This window comes from Orbicella franksi, chromosome 2, assembly GCF_964199315.1.
Source record: "Orbicella franksi chromosome 2, jaOrbFran1.1, whole genome shotgun sequence".
NCBI classification, from domain to species: Eukaryota; Metazoa; Cnidaria; class Anthozoa; order Scleractinia; family Merulinidae; genus Orbicella; species Orbicella franksi.
In genome coordinates this window covers 15714088-15733812 of record NC_138146.1, presented here as the reverse complement: position 1 = coordinate 15733812, position 19725 = coordinate 15714088, and the positions used below count along the sequence as shown (strand labels likewise).

At 40.4% G+C, this 19725-nt stretch overlaps 1 protein-coding gene and 3 pseudogenes across 3 annotated transcripts; all 4 read right to left on the bottom strand.

Moving 5' to 3' along the window:
- Positions 1–83: 83 nt before the first annotated feature.
- On the bottom strand, positions 84–7193 carry LOC145478224 (uncharacterized; annotated as a pseudogene). Its single transcript, XR_014048213.1, has 5 exons — positions 6744–7193; positions 5812–5968; positions 2537–2692; positions 1720–1821; positions 84–1557 (listed from the first exon to the last, which is right to left on the bottom strand). The product of XR_014048213.1 is annotated as an uncharacterized LOC145478224 (transcript).
- On the bottom strand, positions 2959–4251 carry LOC145478231 (uncharacterized). The gene is made up of 2 exons (XM_081456173.1): positions 4186–4251; positions 2959–3901 (listed from the first exon to the last, which is right to left on the bottom strand). The coding sequence occupies exons 1-2, from the start codon at positions 4246–4248 to the stop codon at positions 3434–3436; spliced, it is 531 nt and encodes a 176-aa protein (XP_081312299.1). The 5' UTR covers positions 4249–4251; the 3' UTR covers positions 2959–3433.
- Positions 7194–7484: 291 nt separating the features above from the next.
- LOC145478230 (uncharacterized) lies at positions 7485–10864 on the bottom strand (annotated as a pseudogene). The gene is made up of 3 exons (XR_014048214.1): positions 10650–10864; positions 10453–10554; positions 7485–10042 (listed from the first exon to the last, which is right to left on the bottom strand). The product of XR_014048214.1 is annotated as an uncharacterized LOC145478230 (transcript).
- A 6157-nt stretch (positions 10865–17021) lies between these two features.
- LOC145478223 (uncharacterized) lies at positions 17022–19355 on the bottom strand (annotated as a pseudogene).
- Between the last annotated feature and the right edge of the window lie 370 nt (positions 19356–19725).

Here is a 19725-nt window from a genome sequence, read left to right as displayed (position 1 = left end):
TTTTGTGTTGTTTTGTGAAGCCCAAATCAAGATGTCTAGACTTTTAGCCGCATTCACTTTCCATATAAAGGGTTATTGAACTTAACTAACAAAAGGTACACCTGGTATATCGTCACTTTCGTTTATTCAGATTTCTCTCAGAAATTGGACTGCCCTTTTATCTGTTGTGCACATGAGAATACCAGAACAACCTTTAGTATAGAGACAGCTGCTGGGTAATTTTCATGCGCTACTGAGCATCACATGCATGGAAAAAACTGCGCGTCATAAACTTTTCATTATTGATTGATTAACTAATTAATTAATTCTAGTTATGATTTACAATCGAAGTAACTAGAACGTTTCATTTGTGTTATTCATTTTCTCTATTTTGCCTTGTCATTGCGTCGTTCCATCCCCATGGTGGACGACCTTTAGTGTAGATACAGCTGCTTTGAGTTTTATTAGCACAGCTGTCTGTGTCAGTTTTCCTTTTTTTGCTCAAAGAATTGATTTTAATGTTCTCGCTAGAGCCGTGTTTATTGTGTTTGATATTTCAGAAATTGTGTAGACAATATAATGCTTGCTTCTAATTAGAAAGTAATGCAACATTTCCGACTTTTATCATACAACAGACTATGTAACTTATGTCGCATGCAGTTCAAATGTACTTTTCATTTGAGCCAAATAGAGGTTTGACCAGTTTTGTCCACGCCGTTAGCGGTGTACCATCCGCGATGTGTGTACTGAGGGGTCCCACCCACCACATCAGGCTCGTAGTTAGCAGTAGGGGTACATCCAGAACACGGGCTTCGTCCCGAACCGGAATGGACACTTGGGAAAAAGGGACCCTTGGAAAAGCCTCCAAATGGCGTGGTGTTGTCGTTAAAACCGTAACCGGTTGGATAGGAGTCGGACCATGTTACCCCCAGGGCCTCCCCAAGGGCAAACTTTCCGTACGTGCCACTTTCTCCCTTCAGCGCTTCAACGACAAAATCAACGATATGCATACGGCCCGGCTGTCCGCCGTTATAGCGGTTATGATTTGCAAAGGTTATGTTGTAAGGGTTGTTCTTTAGGTAAATACGGTACACGTATGCATATTGGTTGATACCGCCCGTGGCTGGTTATTACCCGCAGCCATGATCATGTAACGAGCGTTATTTGCCATCATTACAGCCCCGTGTGGTAAACTAATCACGCCATGAGAGGAGCTGCGTTGGGTTGGAAGCCAAGCGAAACCAAAGGGACTATTCATGTTAGGAATGGCCTTGTTGTTGGAGTTTGTTCCCGTTGTGTGAACGTAACCATAACTAGCTAGCATCCATGCTCCACCAGCAAAAGTCATGTCGCAGTAAGTTTGAGCCGGGGCTGTTTCGCCAGGGGGCTGGATCCAGTACATGCCGCTACCTACACTATCGCCGGCGTCAAGAATTGCTTGTGCGTTTGGTGTCGGGTTGTCTTTGGTTCCCAGTCTTTTTCTTGTACACTGAGCACCGGAATAAGGAGGTGGACATTTACAGACGTTTTCACCAATACATGTTCCGCCATTTAAACACGGCTTTTTCGCACATTTACCTGTAAAAGAAAACCAATAGGTAGTGATTATCATAGTACTCATGCGCAGATTAATTATTCAACTCAATTGTACCACTTCGTTTCCCTTTCTCTTACTGGTCAGTAGTTTTTTGAATATCTTATTCAACATATAACGTCAAACCATTTTGAGGTACTTCTCACTTTTATGACAGAAAGCTCCTGTGAATCCTGGCTGACATGCGCACCATACAGCATTGGATCCGGCGCACTTTCCTCCGTTGCGGCAGTAGAGATCTTTGCAGACTGAAAATTCAACGATATTGCTGGTCATTAGTTTGGGCATTGCTCAAAAAGACTACAAGGTAGTCGAAGCTGGTTTTCTTTTGATCTGTTATGTTGCCACTGCCCTTCTATTTTCATGAAATATCTTTTTGATATTGAGGAAATGGAATGTTTGCAATGTATCGCCATAAAATGTCAGGAAATACCCTAGAAAGAATGCGCGCCCTGAAAGTTGTCATACTAGAACTTTACTTGGTGATATAGCGCGTGCTGTAACTGGTGGAGAAATCCCTCTGGTTTAAAGGGTCTGACCGCGGCTAGAAGGGCCGAGAAGGAACTGGGTGAGAGTGAAGTGGCCGAGGGGGACTCTTCTCTCCCCTCAGTTCTTCCCGCTTTCTCTTCGCCCTATCACCAAGAAAGCCTGTTCACAGGCCATTTTGTGTGAGGTCATGTGAATGTGGTAGTAGCCCTCTCGTGTTTGCATCAGGTGCGGCTAGGTAAAACGAGTAATTTTCTACTTGTTAAAGTAATTTTCGGCCCAAAAGTACACGGAATTGTAGGTTTTCTCTTGCAATTCTTTGTTGTGTCTACCAAAAGAACTGACTTCTGTCATCGTTTTCTTTTCAATGATGAGCAACATCGCGTGCGCGTTGCAATCATCCAACCAGTACGTGCGTTAAATCTCAAACGGCATTGGTTTTATAGACATAAACACGCAGCGTAATGTAGTTCAAACCTTGGCATTCCTTGGTACGGCAGTATTTGGTGAAAGAGACCTTCGTATCCTCGCATTCCTGAGTTGTATCATTAAGGCCACAGTTTATCTTCTTGGCAAATAGTTGGCAGTTTTCCACGATCTTTTCCATTTTGTCAAAACAATCAAGACACGACGCTAAAATGAGTAAGAGTAAAAACGATTTTTAAAAGTTAGAGAAAATTATTTTACTGCTAGAACATATTCACTCCAGCTTCAACAAAGGCTTGAGCTCGTCATAATGTTAACAGGGGGAAGAGAGAACCAGTAACGATGGGAGGGGTATCTTATTTTATTGGAGGTTTTTCTGGATAGACCTGACGTCTCGTTGACTTTGTTGTAAAACCGCGTCCTTCCATGCTTCATTTCCCTTTGCGAGGATTGCTAGCATTTAGGGACCGTTCATTTTTTATAAGGTAGGGGGGGCTGGTGGGATTTGGGGGGGGGCCATGCGAAAAAAAATGGCTTTCGAGGGGGGGCCATCCCAAAAAAATAAGGGAAAAAGGGGGGGTCGCGTGAAATATTTTAGTAAAACTTTAAAATGGGATAATGTTTGAATATCAAAAAAATTGCCACAGATAGCAATTGCTACACATAGAAGGCAGGATACAAATTTATTACAAACTTTCCTTCTGCTTTAAAAAATGTTTGGCGACTAAAAGCATTTGTAGCTACTGAAAAGAAGTATTTAACACTGTTATTTTCGAATGCAACTTTCACTGGCACTCATCTTCATCTTCGCTGTCGTCGAGTTCTTCGTCGCCGCTTGTGCTGCTATGGGAGTCTCTTTCACCAATGCTACAAGAAGCAGCAATGCTTTCCATCAGAGTGTACTCTTCAGGGTACATGAAGGTATAAACATAATCTCTGACTTCCTGCTCAAGGTTGGTGGTGATTCTGCTTCTTGCAGCATTGGTGAAATAATTCCCTTCCATTGGACTGAAAGAGTGTGGATTCGTGTTCCTTTACATCTTTCAATATGACATTCAACTTTTCCACGATTGCTCTGTGCTCTTTGATGGAGAAGTTCAGTTTTCTTCCATCACTGGGCTTCAACCGGTACCCTGGCATGGAAAACTCACTCGCCCTTTCTGAACAGCCATTCGCACTTAGAAAGATTGCTTCTTTTGCTTGTAAGACGTCAAACTGCCTGGATCGTTCAGCTGTAAACCTTTTCTTAAACGACTCGTCGCTTTCGCCATTATTGCGCATTTTGGAATGAGCCTCTTTCATGATGCTCATGTAGTAATGCGCTCTTTTCCCGATTGGATTAACAATATAGCCAAGGCTTGTTTTCCGGAGACCCTGAGGTATGGTTGTATCATCAGCAGAGGAGGAACTAGTGACCTACCAGAAAAGGAAAGACGATTTTTTTATTTATTATATTGAACTGATATTATTGAATGATCATGGTTCGTGTAACCATTTAATGTTGTATTCGTGTAGTGAAATGTAGACCTGAGTCAAACGATATATTAAAAGACACATACTATTTTAAAAATGTTCAAACAGTTTTAGGTGCTATCTTTACAATAGGAAAATACAGAAGTTTCTCATTATAAAAGTGAAGCATACATGCGTTTTTAATGTTCAGATAAAAATAGGAACACTGACAAGAAATTAACGCTTACCGGCTCATCTTCTTGTTCTTCAACAGCTTTCCGTTTTACCTGCACAGGGCAACATTTATACATGCCTATCACTAGAGTAGAGGAAAAAACCTTCCAAATAAAGACATCTGTAAATTAAATGTAAGAATGTGTTTCACACAACACATCAACAGATTTCCAGTTTTTTCACAACACTTCGTACTTGGTTCAGTATCACAATGCAGGAGCAAGGAAAGACTCTGTTCCAGGCCACTGTTACTTCCGTAAGATTGAGAAGTTTATGAATGAGCACTACGAGGAGGGGGAGAACTACAGGGAGTTTCTAAAGTTGTCCTGTCAAGAAAAGGTAGGAGAAATTTGTTCTTTTTGTTGTGAATGGACTGGACCACCCATAGAAAGATACCCTAAACAAGTTCCTGACCGTTCCTGCCTACCGGAATACCACTACCTCTCCTACCAGAAGACCCCAAAAGAAGGGCGTGATCCAGATGACTGGCAGCCAAGGGTCCAAGCGAAGAAAGAGCAAGGAAGTGCCAGGCTGGTTTTATCTGACCCAGAGAGCGTTGCTTTATTTGCAGATAAGTTTATTGTCAAATCAAAGTTTGTGGTGGAGTATCTTCAGCATCTTGAAGTGCTGGAATTTAAAAGGAAAAAGAGAGCAGAAGAAAAGGCAAAGTTAAGTAGGGACGCCAAAGATAAATCATATGAGGATTATCCTTGGACTGAGTTGTTCGAAGATCTAACCAAGCTTAAAACGCTACGTGTTCCAGAACTAAACAAGTACTTGAACCACCACGGGCTGAAGCAGCATTTGAAAAGCAGCAAGAGTGAGAAAGTAAAGGCAATTGTAAGACATTCATGCTTGCAGCAGAAGAGTCCTCTCAGAGCTGGCCAACCAACACTGAGGAATGCCAGGACATTGACACAAAATGACAACAGGGCAAGTGCTGACAGCAGCGAAACGGATGAAAGTGACAATGATGAGTATGACAGTGATGCCATTGACTCTGGGGGAGAAGATGACTCAAGTGATGTCATTCTTGCATTCATCAATTCAGATGAGAAAGATGCCAATGAGAGGCCAAATGCCACACGCTCAGGGCGAGCCATAACTAGGAGATCCGAAATTGACTTCTCTTTCTTTTGATTTGTTTTTTAAACAACAGCTCTCTGTAGTAGAGAGATTGTAAATATTGTCTTCATAGTGAGCACAATAACGTGAAGTAGGGGGATAATAGAGAAATATTAAAAAAGTTGAAATCTAAATATTGTTTGTTCAATTTTTTTTGTGGGGGGGGGTCATCCCAAAAAATGACCGCTATAAGGGGGGGCCATGTGAAAAAATTGGTAAGCTGAGGGGGGGTCATGCGATTTTGAAACGGTGCTTCCCAAATTCCACCAGCCCCCCCTCCCTCATAAAAAATGAACGGTCCCTTATTTGATCGTTTCATCAGTAGAAAAATATGGAAGTTTCCTCGAGGAAACAACAAAGCCCAAGAAAAGGTTTTTCAAACAAGTGTAACCTCAGGGTATCTTTCTTCGGAATTTTACGGTATTGGCAAAACGTCAAAACATTTTTGTGACGCTATACGTTGTAACGTAGCTCTTTGTGACATAGATGTCACGCGTTTAAACAAGACAACTAACCTTTTGCACAGTGAGCGGAACATAGACTTTTCAACTTTTTTTCATATTCATCACAAACATTTTTATTGTCAATTGTGAGCTGTGCCTGGCTTGAATCTGCCCGGCATTTTTCTGCCAATTCATAAGCCTCCTTCATACAATCCTCATAAGTCATGTACTGAAATGATAAGATAATGATAGTTTAGTTCCGTTACCAAGTTCTAAATATGACTAATCGAGAGGAAAGTTAAAGTTTGGGATTAGAATGAAGGTTTCTGGCCCTAAATATAAAATGGCGGTGAAGAAACATCAAATGGTTGCATACCACATGTACTATTTGTGGTCCATAATTGACTATCTGAGAGCTTTTCAATCGTTTTTCAACCTGTTTTTATTATTATTTATTGACCTTTTACATGCAACCGGTTAGTACGAATTTCTCTCTGTGTGTGTTCTAGAGATCAAGTTCCAAGCAGATCCTCTTTAAAACGCATGGCCAGCGTGTTGCGGAGGAAGGTCCTTGCGCACAGCCTATGCTCATGGCTCACATGAGCTTGGTTACTCTGTGCTGATTTGAATACCATATCATGTAACAGGTCATGTCATATCCCGGGTCATATCCCTCGTCTGTCCACCATTACGAAATGCGAGTGCAATATTACTAAACAGCGCCAAACAAGCTGTGTCTTTGTTTGAAAACAGCTGGCAATCATATTGCATCCCCTCAAAGTTTCGTTCAATATTTGTCATTCGCACTTTTCCCATGAATTATATTTTTATCGTTCAGTTTGCGTGCCTCAAGAAACTGCCCTGAATTCCTATGCAGACTATGCACAAACAATGAAAGATTCCCCCCCCCTCCACCATTGCACAACGTCTTACTTGTTAAATAAAATCAAATTGTATATCAACTGTATATCTACTAAGTTTAACGAAACATGTTTTAAACTCACCTTTTGACAATTCTTCTTTGTGTTCACTAAGTCCGATTGATTGGTAAGCGACGAAACAGAAGAGAACCTTCCGATCCCAGAACAGAGACTTATGGTCAGACAGCAACTGAAAACTAGGCCTAAATATCTTCCCATTTCAAGTGCTTGCCCTTTACTTTCTATGAACAGCGACCGTTTACCAAAATTCCCTTCAACGTATCGTAAGCTCAGCAAGCTCGCAAGAGAACGTGATCCGAAAAATGAAACCGTTTTGTACAGTGTTGTCGAGGTCACGTTTAGTTAGCTTTTTAGTCAAACAAACTTCCGGTGTCATCACTTCCGCTTATTACTTCCGGTGTTACAATGCTTCTCTCAGCTATGCACGTCACAAATTGCGACCAAGAATCGAAGTTAGGGTTCACTCTATTTTGGAATACAGCATGATGCTATGAACAATGTCTTTTTACCCTGCTGTGAGTATTAACAACACAGTGAAGTGGAATCCATTACTTGAGGGAATCGCCCGTTGAGAGAGTCCGTTCCACGTGAGTGTCGAAAGTGGATCGCATTTGCTTTGGTTTTGCATTACTACGCCAAACGATTGGCTTAAAATGCTCGCGCCGCTTCCTCGACCAATCAGAAGTAAAACCGAAACCGATCGTGACTCGCTCGCATGCGTTTTCCCGCGCTTCGCATCGATTACAGCTGGATTGTTTCTGCTCTCTGTGATAGGCTAGAGCAGGAGCCCATGGCCAAAGTGATTAAGGTGAACTCAAGAACATTTTTATTATTATTTATTTTTTTTATAAGAGTGATTTAGGTGAACTCGAGCATATGATAAGGATCATATTCTCTTGGTGAACTACACTGATTAAAGACTCATTAAAAATCTACGATATAAACTAAATCTAAGAAAGCTGATTTGCTCTATAATAATATTCATCAAGGTAGGAATTCGATTTAGCGTCCGAGGAGCTTACCGTATTGTACGATGGCAGCTAAAGGCCCTTCCGGTCTCAAGAGTCCTCATGGGCCCGATGAGGATTTGTGAGTAGTGAGCTAAAGGCCCTTATTAGCGAGAAGGTGCTTATCTATTTTATTTTCTGCTGTGATCTGTGATATCTCTAAATTGCTCAGACTACAAACTGCGAATTTGGTTAGAAATGATTAGCTGTACTCAAAACTAAACGAATCCTTCTCAACTCAAACTAATTAAACTGGGCACCTGTACTGTGCACTATTATTAGATGATGACAGACGACAACATATTGTTAAGTCCTTTTTTTAATACAAAAACATTAAGATGCCTTTGAAAAGCGATGATTTGTTCAGCAGTCTTGCTTCATTACATCAACTAAAAAGTAGGTGTTAAAATCAAGACACGTCGATCAGAGGACTGGGACTACAATGTGCAGGAGGCGGCGACGTTATTTGTTTCGCTTATGGGTGCTCAACGTGTTTAGGAGAGAATGCCATTGTTTTTACCGACCCGTGAATCTCTTCATGTCCTTCGATAGTTTCAGCACTGCTAGAAATATTCTCGATGACAATGTCATTATGCCACTAAAGCCTCTATAGATTTTATTTGTGTGTCCCTTTTAAGGCCATTCCCCAGTATTACATTGCGCATCCTTACTGCGCATAATTTATGGCGTCATTAGCGCGCGTTCGTGCACGCGCACATTGAAAACATGGCGGATTTGCCTTGATATTGAGTTCTGTCAGTTGAAAAATGGCTATAGCTCACTAACGAGCTCGGGCACCCCAAATTTTTTCCAGTCATTTTAATCAACTAATCATTAGCTTTGCGTGAGAAAAGACTGATCTGATTTCTATTGCTGAAAATTGAATAAATAAGGAAATTAGCAGCTGCACTGTAGTCTTTTCTATTTTGCAGTTTGATAACCGTGGCAAGCAATTTGGTTCCAATATTTAAACAAGGATTCAGCTGTCTGTCAAAATCAAACTTAAAAAGTTTATTTGTGTCCGACACAAGTATTGACTGTAGTTTGAGGCGTGTTTTCATGAGTCTGGGCTCACAAAAAGTTTACAATAACTTGGAATGCGTTCTTGTAATAAGCATTAAATAACGCTAAAATGGGACATTTTTAATGCCTGACAGCTCCCTAACGAGCATGGGCACCCCCTTTTGTATTTTATAATTAAAGTTCTCATATGATAAATATTCACAAAGTTTGAACAAAAATCTATGTGCAGTTTTATTTCAGGGGAATTACCTTAAAATGGTATTTTAGAGTTCTCATTAAGCTTGAGCCCCGTCTAGATTGGTTTCTTTTAAGATTTTCAATGAGCATCGCCGCCCCTTTCACCCTGCAGCCGGTCCACCTGGGTAGTCAGTGAAGTTCATCAACTTACTAAAGCTTAAACCGATGTTTGAACAATAACTAGGAATAACCCCTTACTTAAACCAGATAGAGGTTTGGCCAGTTTTGTCCCAGCCGTTAGCAGTAAACCATCCGTGGTGTGTGTAATGAGGGGACCCTCCCACTACATCAGGGTCGTAATTAGTAGGGGTACATCCAGAATATGGGCTTCGTCCCGAACCCGAATGGACACTAGGAAAAAAGGGACCCGTGGTAAAGGTTGCAGAAGGCGTGGTCTTATCGTTAAAACCGTAAGCGGTGCGATAGGAGTCGGTCCATGTCACCCCCAGTGCTTCCCCCAGGGCATTTCTCACATACTTGCCACTTTCTCCTTTCAACGCTTCAACGACAAAATCAACGATATGCATACGGCCCGGCTGTCCGCCATTGTAACGGTTATGATTTGCAAATGTTATTTTGTAAAGGTTGTTCTTTAGGTAAATACGGTACACGTATGCATATTGGTTGATACCGCCCGTGGCTGGGTTATTACCCGCAGCCATGATCATGTAACGAGCGTTATTTGCCGTCATTACCGCCCCGTGTGGTAAACTAATCACGCCATGAGAGGAGCTGCGTTGGCTGGGAAGCCAGGCGAAATCAAAGAACTATTCATATTAGGAATGGCCTTGTTGTTGGAGTTTGTTCCCGTTGTGTGAACGTAACCATAACTAGCTAGCATCCATGCTCCACCAGCAAAGCTCATGTCGCAGTAAGTTTGAGCCGGGGCCGTTTCACCAGGGGGCTGGATCCAGTACATGCCGTTGCCTACACTGTCGCCGGCGTCAAGAATTGCCTGTGCGTTTGGTGCCGGGCTCTCTTTGGTTCCCAGTCTTTTTCTTGTACGCTGAGCTCCAGAATATGGAGGTGGACATTTACAGAGGTTTTCACTGATGCACGTGCCTCCGTTTTTACATGGCTTTCTTGCATATCTACCTTCAAGAGGAAATAAGAACAACCGTTAGCGGATCTTGCTTAGCAGAATCATTCAAATCTATACTATTGCTAACCACTAACCATTAATTTGTCTACTGCATATAATTAACATCCAAAATTTTTTTCATCTTGGAAGTGAAATATCTTACATGCTTATTGGCAGCGTTATGGAATAACTTCTCGGCAAAGCTAAGCTAAACTAAGCTTTCGCAGCAGTACGACTTAACTTAGCCCAAGTTCGCATTTTTGAATCTAATTACGAGCAATCTTCAACCTTAAATGAACGCTACGCCGTACTTTAAGAACCTAAGTTTGCTTAAATGTCAACAGAGAGCTTTGCATTGTTTGATTTCATTCCGAGCTTTTCCGTTCAAAAAATATAAAATATAAAGTAGCAAGCCAGCACTTACTTTTATGACAGAAAGCTCCCGCATAACCTGGCGGACATGCGCACCAAGAAGCGTTGGGTCCTGCACACTTGCCTCCATTGCGACAGTAAAGATCTTTACAGACTATGAAATACAAAAATATTACAAATGAATTGCAACTGTTTTGTATTAAAAAAAGAACTTAGGCGTTTCAACTTGTCTTGATATCCATCACAAACCTCGTAAATGTTGAACGTGAGTAATGGGAGTCTTAAAACTCGACATTTTGCGGCCGCCATGTACGCTTCCTTCACACAATCCTCATAGGTTGTGTACTGAAACAAACAGATGATAACCACGTTTAAAAACATCTTAGTATGCGAATGCAAATGGAGAGTATTTTCGTGGAACGGTTTCAACGTGCAATGCACTGGATTGCCTCCTTCCCAAGAGCATACAGGCCATTGTTTGTTTTTAAGAGGGATCCCCAGATCTTGGGTAAAACTGTTATCACGTATGTTTTATATGATCGATTTATATGGTCACTATTTGGAGGTCTTGTCTGTTTTTCTGCCACTCTGGATCTTACACTCCTCAACTCTGATATTTCCCAGACGTGTGTCGAAACCTCAAGCAGTGCGCCCCAATTAAAGTGTACACACAGCACCATAACTGATCCAATAGTCGGAATTACAAGAAGCAAAATTGTCTAGTCTCTCTTCTCACCTCTTGGCACTTTTCGTTGCCTGCTTGTGGAATAAGGAAAGAGTTAACAGGGCAAAAGCTCAGAGCTATACTGAAGCTGAACACTAGGGTTAAAAAATATTGCATTTTCTTGCCTATAGCAGGCAACGCCTTCAAACTTTGCCTTGCACCGTCCAGCTGATTGCCGAAAGTGACACCCAAAATACGATGTCGTGTCTTTTATGTGGCAATGCACGCTGTTTAGCATGTATCAGATCACGTTCGCCGCGCTACTCGTTGCTCAATATAACGGTACTTTGTTACTTATGGTGTTATCAGATTTGTGCGATATCTATACTTCCTGTTTTATACTTCCTGTTTTATCAGACTGGCACTGCGGTGCATTTCAAAAGGAGTAGTGCGAAACAAGAGTTTAATAGTCTCAGCTTCAATAGTTCAATAGTCTCAGCTTGTTTTTTTTTTTTTTAGTGGTGAAGAAGTCAGGGCCATATGTTTTACTACCATGAAACACAGTTGATGATGCAACCACGAGAACTACGTATAGAAGCGAGTGTTTACTAAGTCCTCTCAAGGTGTTTATGACGGTAGAATACATGACTGCAGCCCTAGAATATGACCTGCGTGAAAAAACGCACGATTGTTAGTCATACTCTGAAAGATCAGCATTCTTTAAGCTGTAATCAGGGCGCTCGAGTATCCATTCTATCCATGACACACTTTGCGGTGCACCATTTTTCCAATAGACTGTTTTCGATATATTAAAATTCAGCTTGGCAGTGAGGCCTAGAGAACACAAACAAAGGAAATTGAATGGCCATGTTTATTCATCTCTTTTGTTTGTGTCCTCTAGGCCTCACTATCAAGCTGAATATTAATACATCGAAAGTGGCCTATTGTATAACACCGTCAGCAATGTCATAACAGAATTGAAACATACCATAAGGATGCGACTACTGCACAAGTGAATTGCCCTTAAATTAGCAAAGAAAAAATATCATCTAGGTATTTTGGCGATGCAACAAACAGGCTAATTGATACAGACGGTCTTAAGAGTTCACTCTTGACCAAAAGATCTTATCTCTTTGAAAACCCCACTGCATATTGTAAAGCACAGACTATGTACTGACCGAAGGTACGTACGCGAAGTGTCAAGATCTTTGTTAGTCAATAACAGTTATAGGACTGTTTTAAAAGCACATATTTACGTGTTTATTACACGGAGAGCTTGGGAACGCGTCCAGAACTCTGACAAAACATATTGAACCTTTCGGAGCAGCTCAAAAAGTCTTTTTCGTCTCCGTTCTTGAAAAAAAAATGTTTTAATCAAGACTTAATTGAATTTTATTGGATTGATCCAGTTATACTTTAAAATTTTGCGAAGGAACAATTGCAAAGAAAGCAGTGAGTGGGAAGGGATTTCACCCCTTTTATCATGTGTGTTTATTTATTTACTTTTTTCCTTGTTTCTAAGTCTCAGATCCAACTGGAATTTTTGGTTTAAATTTTATCGCAGTGTATAATGGACTTCGAAGCTCCCGCTTTAATTAACCACGCCCATCTATATTCATCGCGTCCTTGGGGATTGGTGCCTGATGCATTTCATATCGTGATTGCCTTTGTGCTTTTTTATTCTTTTAGAAATAACCTAAGACGTCTCAAACATATTCTAAAGTTTTCGTTAATGCCGCGTACACGATCAATTGGGAACAATTTGAAGGTCACCACCAAAGTTCAGCACTCTCAGTGCAGGAGGGCTATACTGGAGACACATTTTTAAATTTACTAATGTGCTGTTGGGCGCGGTCGGGTTTTTAGCACTGCTACTCAAGGGTTAGATACTTTTGGTAGCGCTTATTATTGTAGAGGGACAGTGGCTTAATCGTTTGTATGCCGGACTCTGGATCGAGGGGTCTGGGTGGGAGTCCTGGCCAGGGTCATTATGTTGTGTCCTTGGGCAAGAAACTACTCTCACAGTGCCTCTCTCCATCCATGCTGGGGTAACCAAGCGATTGGCCAGCATCCCATCCAGGGGGGAGTGAGAAATACACCAAGTCGCTTCATGATAAGGAAACTGGGGTGATATCAGGCAAAGTCAGATACTTTTGGCTGACGTAGACTTAACCTTATATTTTTGATACTTCAAGAAAAGTAAAAATTATTTTTGACAGTTATTTGTTAAGATTATGTATCGTAGCCAGGACTAAAGGTGCTTGGCTTTCAAAACTCCCCTACCTAAAAGAAATACTAGGTTACAATACTTAGGAAGAAGAACCGTTGTAAAGCTCATCCCACTACACAGAAGAAGTTCACTATAACAGCTTCCTAAATTGTACGCATGTTATAGGTGTCCCCAATTAGTATACATTGTATGCTAGCGACTTCGACACGTTAATAAAGTTCTTATCTTTATCTCATCTAACTTCTCTTTATTCCTAGCCAAGAAATACCTTGGGAACAATCCTGCCGGTCTCTTATGAACAATTAACGAAACCTGGACATGTTCACCTTCCTCCCCGTGCGCGGGCTCCTTTCTCGTACAGCGCCTGGTAATCGAGCCTAGGCCATGGCACAATATCTTTCCCGACGAAGAACTACCGTGAGGACAATTAGAAAGGTATGGATATTGCGTAATGGTATTTTTTGGTATTAACCTTGCACAAGCCTTTACAAAAAAAAAACATCTCACATCGGAAAAAATATATCAGTAAATCTACTGACTGGATATAAAGGTTCACCCCTTACATTTACTTGTTATATTAGAGCTTTCACTCGTCCAAAAAAGTTGCCTTATATGGAGTTGAAAATTACTGATTTCCTTTCAGTGATTACGCACTTTATCACACAGATACAAAAGACGGTCTGAAACATTAACTTAAGTGACTAACGCGGAAGTTCTTGCAACACTCGACGCACATGTACGACTGTAGGCTTTTTCATTTTTTCATGTTTGGGTACCTTAATATTAAGCCGGCTACTTTCACTGTATCGACGGCAAGAATACCTCTTGTATTTCACGAATTATCTAGTTTAAACTTTTGAAATCTCCATTTGAAACGGAAAAGTTGAGACTTTCTTTGTTGGCATATAATTTCTTTCCCTTCTAGTACTAAACTTTTACATTGTAGCGAAAGGAATTCTGAAACGCCGTCATCAAAATGAATTCAATATACAACGTAACTTCTAGGATTCACGTCATCTTTGCGTGTAGGAATTTATACTTTTTGCTTACGCAGATCTCTTAGAATGAGAGATGAATCAAGAATTCCTTGTGATGTAAACCTGTCAAGAAAACTCGCTGAATTATATCGCTCGGTTTTAAGATGAGCTCTCTGACCAATATAATTACGGTTGCTAAATCGTTTTCTTTTTCACCCTCGTAATGCACGCAAATTTGCAAAAAACTGGTTCAGTGTTTAGAACGAAAAACATCATATTAACTTTTGACAAGATTACCTCATTCTGTTGATATTTGACCCTAACCCTAGGTAAAGTTAAGACTAAATCAGGTCATCGGCCCATACAGCTGGCGCTCGTCCGGTTCTAATTCTGTAGCACGTGGCGACTAAGAGTGTTCTAACCCCTCCTCCCGCCCCCGGATGGGATGTTAGTCCATCGCAGGGTTAGACCCCAGCATTAAATTCACCGGTACCCATTAATGCTCCTGGGTGAAAAGAGGCACCATGAGAGGAAAGCGTCTTGCCGGAGAACAAGACGCAATGGCCTCGGCTAGTCCCGCGTGCTAACCATAAGGCCATCCGGGCGCGCCTCTATACAAACCCTATCCTAAAGAAAAAGCCGGCTACTTAGATATAACGATTTAGTTCCCTTTATTATGACATATACTGAGACTATATTACGACATGAGAACGATTTTTCCTTTCAAAAATGTTTGGGTTTGTACGTGGTGCAAACACAAATATAACATAGTAGGACTTGGATTTCTGCTTATGACTCCGCTTTCTGCGTAAACGTCGACATAAAACGACTAAACTTAACATATATTGCATGTCTAAGAACACTTAAAAATATTTTTTTGTCCTTGTGATGGTACAGCCTACATGGACGGGTGAACAAAAACAAAAATAAATTATAACAGTTTCAAATAAAGCTGTCAATATCTCTCCTCTTTGAGATATACTCTAGTAACTGTATTTCCTTATTCTTTTGTGCGCAGTTTAAGAAACTGTTTTAGCCTTGCTGCGAGTGTTTTCTTTCTTGTCACCAAGCATGATCATCGATCGTTTAAAATTTGTTTAATTAGTGTTATAAAGTCTATTTTGCATCGTATTCGAAAAATAAGAGAGCACTCATTCATATATACCTCCTAAGAGATACTCTCTTACCGTCTATTATTAAATGATGTCTGGGCTGAACCTTTAATGTCCTTTCCAAAAATAACAGTTTTAATAAAGCCATATTTGTTTCATCGTTTGTATTTTTTGTTTTCTCGAATAAGATCAATATAAATCACGCTGAAAATATATAGAAAAGCAAATATTTTAGCCGCGTCATGTTTAACTATACTGGCTCGGGCTTTCATCATCTTTTGAATCAATTTAACGCTGAAAAGAATATTTTAGACCCTTTTTGTTTCCTTTTTAAAGTTAATGGCTATTTTTTACCAAAGGACAAGCAATGATATTTGCAGAGCCTTGTAATGTTTTCTTTTAACGTTATGCCATTTTTGTAAAGACAATGAGATAGTTCTTTATTTAAGTTATATTGAGACATAACAGTAAAAAGGGAAATTAAATCAAATATTGATAGCGTTGGAAGCTTCTTAATGCATTTTTAAGGTAAATGATCATTTGAAAAAGACAATGAATTATGGTCTAAATGGACGTCTAACAGTTAAACAGGAAACTAAATCAAATGCTAATATCTCACAGAGTGCTGGGTCATACGTTTTTAAAAATAATGACCATTTTAAAAACCACAAGAAAATTCTAAATTTATGCGTTACAGTATAACAGGAAATAGAATCAGATATTTACAAGTTAAGCCAGAACTCTAAATCATAAACTATACGTAACTTCCTTTTTAGGTAATTTTTTTATATCAATACATTTTAACGTTTTCTTAGAGACACGGTCTTATGTAATTGCTGATTACATCACTGGACAAATATGAAGATTCATATGAAGGATTTCATGTTTCAAGAAATGCGAGAGGTGTGAAGCTTTAGAAACTTTGGAACTTAGCTTTAATTTCGCCGTTGTAAGCAGGCGCTGGTACTAACATTTAGCATTTGTACTTCCAAATAAACTCCTATTGGTACTGTCAACATTGTAACTTAAAATCTCTGTAACGATTGTTGTGTGATTTTCCCATTGATAACGGTTAATACATTTGTAAATTGCTCAGTGCGCGTGAATGACGAACAAAGGAACTTAATTTCGTCTTGTCTTTGGAGCAATTTCGTTCTGTATTTTTTTTAAAATAACTGAGAAACAGGAAACATTCATCGCCAACACAAAGGCACAGTGGCTCCACGGCTTCACCTCTTTGATCAACTGATTTTATTCTTCGATGTTTTTCTTACAATATTAATACCAGAATATACATTTTAATTAAAACGGAAAAAAAGACTTTCACAGAGATTGCACCCAATTTAAAACTGCTTAAAGACACGATCGGTTTCATTTGAAAGACGTTCGTGTCTTTACTTGTTCCACCCCCAGTGTTTTTCAAGATACTTTCCAAACAAGACCGTACCTCGGGTCAAAACACTGATCATCTTTTTAATATGTTCCCCTTTCAATTAGCGATCCCCCATCAAAAGATTTGAATCGAGACAATTTCTAGGCAGGAGATAACTTCAGTATTATTTTCCAAGCTTGAAAAATATGCATTACTCCCTCCCCCAGAGAGAGAAGAAAAGAAAACCGAACTAATCATTAGCTTTGCGTGAGAAAAGACTGATCTGATTTCTATTGCTGAAAATTGAATAAATAAGGAAATTAGCAGCTGCACTGTAGTCTTTTCTATTTTGCAGTTTGATAACCGTGGCAAGCAATTTGGTTCCAATATTTAAACAAGGATTCAGCTGTCTGTCAAAATCAAACTTAAAAAGTTTATTTGTGTCCGACACAAGTATTGACTGTAGTTTGAGGCGTGTTTTCATGAGTCTGGGCTCACAAAAAGTTTACAATAACTTGGAATGCGTTCTTGTAATAAGCATTAAATAACGCTAAAATGGGACATTTTTAATGCCTGACAGCTCCCTAACGAGCATGGGCACCCCCTTTTGTATTTTATAATTAAAGTTCTCATATGATAAATATTCACAAAGTTTGAACAAAAATCTATGTGCAGTTTTATTTCAGGGGAATTACCTTAAAATGGTATTTTAGAGTTCTCATTAAGCTTGAGCCCCGTCTAGATTGGTTTCTTTTAAGATTTTCAATGAGCATCGCCGCCCCTTTCACCCTGCAGCCGGTCCACCTGGGTAGTCAGTGAAGTTCATCAACTTACTAAAGCTTAAACCGATGTTTGAACAATAACTAGGAATAACCCCTTACTTAAACCAGATAGAGGTTTGGCCAGTTTTGTCCCAGCCGTTAGCAGTAAACCATCCGTGGTGTGTGTAATGAGGGGACCCTCCCACTACATCAGGGTCGTAATTAGTAGGGGTACATCCAGAATATGGGCTTCGTCCCGAACCCGAATGGACACTAGGAAAAAAGGGACCCGTGGTAAAGGTTGCAGAAGGCGTGGTCTTATCGTTAAAACCGTAAGCGGTGCGATAGGAGTCGGTCCATGTCACCCCCAGTGCTTCCCCCAGGGCATTTCTCACATACTTGCCACTTTCTCCTTTCAACGCTTCAACGACAAAATCAACGATATGCATACGGCCCGGCTGTCCGCCATTGTAACGGTTATGATTTGCAAATGTTATTTTGTAAAGGTTGTTCTTTAGGTAAATACGGTACACGTATGCATATTGGTTGATACCGCCCGTGGCTGGGTTATTACCCGCAGCCATGATCATGTAACGAGCGTTATTTGCCGTCATTACCGCCCCGTGTGGTAAACTAATCACGCCATGAGAGGAGCTGCGTTGGCTGGGAAGCCAGGCGAAATCAAAGAACTATTCATATTAGGAATGGCCTTGTTGTTGGAGTTTGTTCCCGTTGTGTGAACGTAACCATAACTAGCTAGCATCCATGCTCCACCAGCAAAGCTCATGTCGCAGTAAGTTTGAGCCGGGGCCGTTTCACCAGGGGGCTGGATCCAGTACATGCCGTTGCCTACACTGTCGCCGGCGTCAAGAATTGCCTGTGCGTTTGGTGCCGGGCTCTCTTTGGTTCCCAGTCTTTTTCTTGTACGCTGAGCTCCAGAATATGGAGGTGGACATTTACAGAGGTTTTCACTGATGCACGTGCCTCCGTTTTTACATGGCTTTCTTGCATATCTACCTTCAAGAGGAAATAAGAACAACCGTTAGCGGATCTTGCTTAGCAGAATCATTCAAATCTATACTATTGCTAACCACTAACCATTAATTTGTCTACTGCATATAATTAACATCCAAAATTTTTTTCATCTTGGAAGTGAAATATCTTACATGCTTATTGGCAGCGTTATGGAATAACTTCTCGGCAAAGCTAAGCTAAACTAAGCTTTCGCAGCAGTACGACTTAACTTAGCCCAAGTTCGCATTTTTGAATCTAATTACGAGCAATCTTCAACCTTAAATGAACGCTACGCCGTACTTTAAGAACCTAAGTTTGCTTAAATGTCAACAGAGAGCTTTGCATTGTTTGATTTCATTCCGAGCTTTTCCGTTCAAAAAATATAAAATATAAAGTAGCAAGCCAGCACTTACTTTTATGACAGAAAGCTCCCGCATAACCTGGCGGACATGCGCACCAAGAAGCGTTGGGTCCTGCACACTTGCCTCCATTGCGACAGTAAAGATCTTTACAGACTATGAAATACAAAAATATTACAAATGAATTGCAACTGTTTTGTATTAAAAAAAGAACTTAGGCGTTTCAACTTGTCTTGATATCCATCACAAACCTCGTAAATGTTGAACGTGAGTAATGGGAGTCTTAAAACTCGACATTTTGCGGCCGCCATGTACGCTTCCTTCACACAATCCTCATAGGTTGTGTACTGAAACAAACAGATGATAACCACGTTTAAAAACATCTTAGTATGCGAATGCAAATGGAGAGTATTTTCGTGGAACGGTTTCAACGTGCAATGCACTGGATTGCCTCCTTCCCAAGAGCATACAGGCCATTGTTTGTTTTTAAGAGGGATCCCCAGATCTTGGGTAAAACTGTTATCACGTATGTTTTATATGATCGATTTATATGGTCACTATTTGGAGGTCTTGTCTGTTTTTCTGCCACTCTGGATCTTACACTCCTCAACTCTGATATTTCCCAGACGTGTGTCGAAACCTCAAGCAGTGCGCCCCAATTAAAGTGTACACACAGCACCATAACTGATCCAATAGTCGGAATTACAAGAAGCAAAATTGTCTAGTCTCTCTTCTCACCTCTTGGCACTTTTCGTTGCCTGCTTGTGGAATAAGGAAAGAGTTAACAGGGCAAAAGCTCAGAGCTATACTGAAGCTGAACACTAGGGTTAAAAAAT

Excerpts from the sequence above, each read along its gene's own strand:
- LOC145478231 (XM_081456173.1), bottom strand. The coding sequence starts at position 4,248 with ATGTATAAATGTTGCCCTGTGCAGGTAAAACGGAAAGCTGTTGAAGAA. Across the intron at positions 3,902-4,185 it reads AAGAACAAGAAGATGAGCCG|GTCACTAGTTCCTCCTCTGC; the intron begins GTAAGCGTTAAT and ends CTTTTCTGGTAG.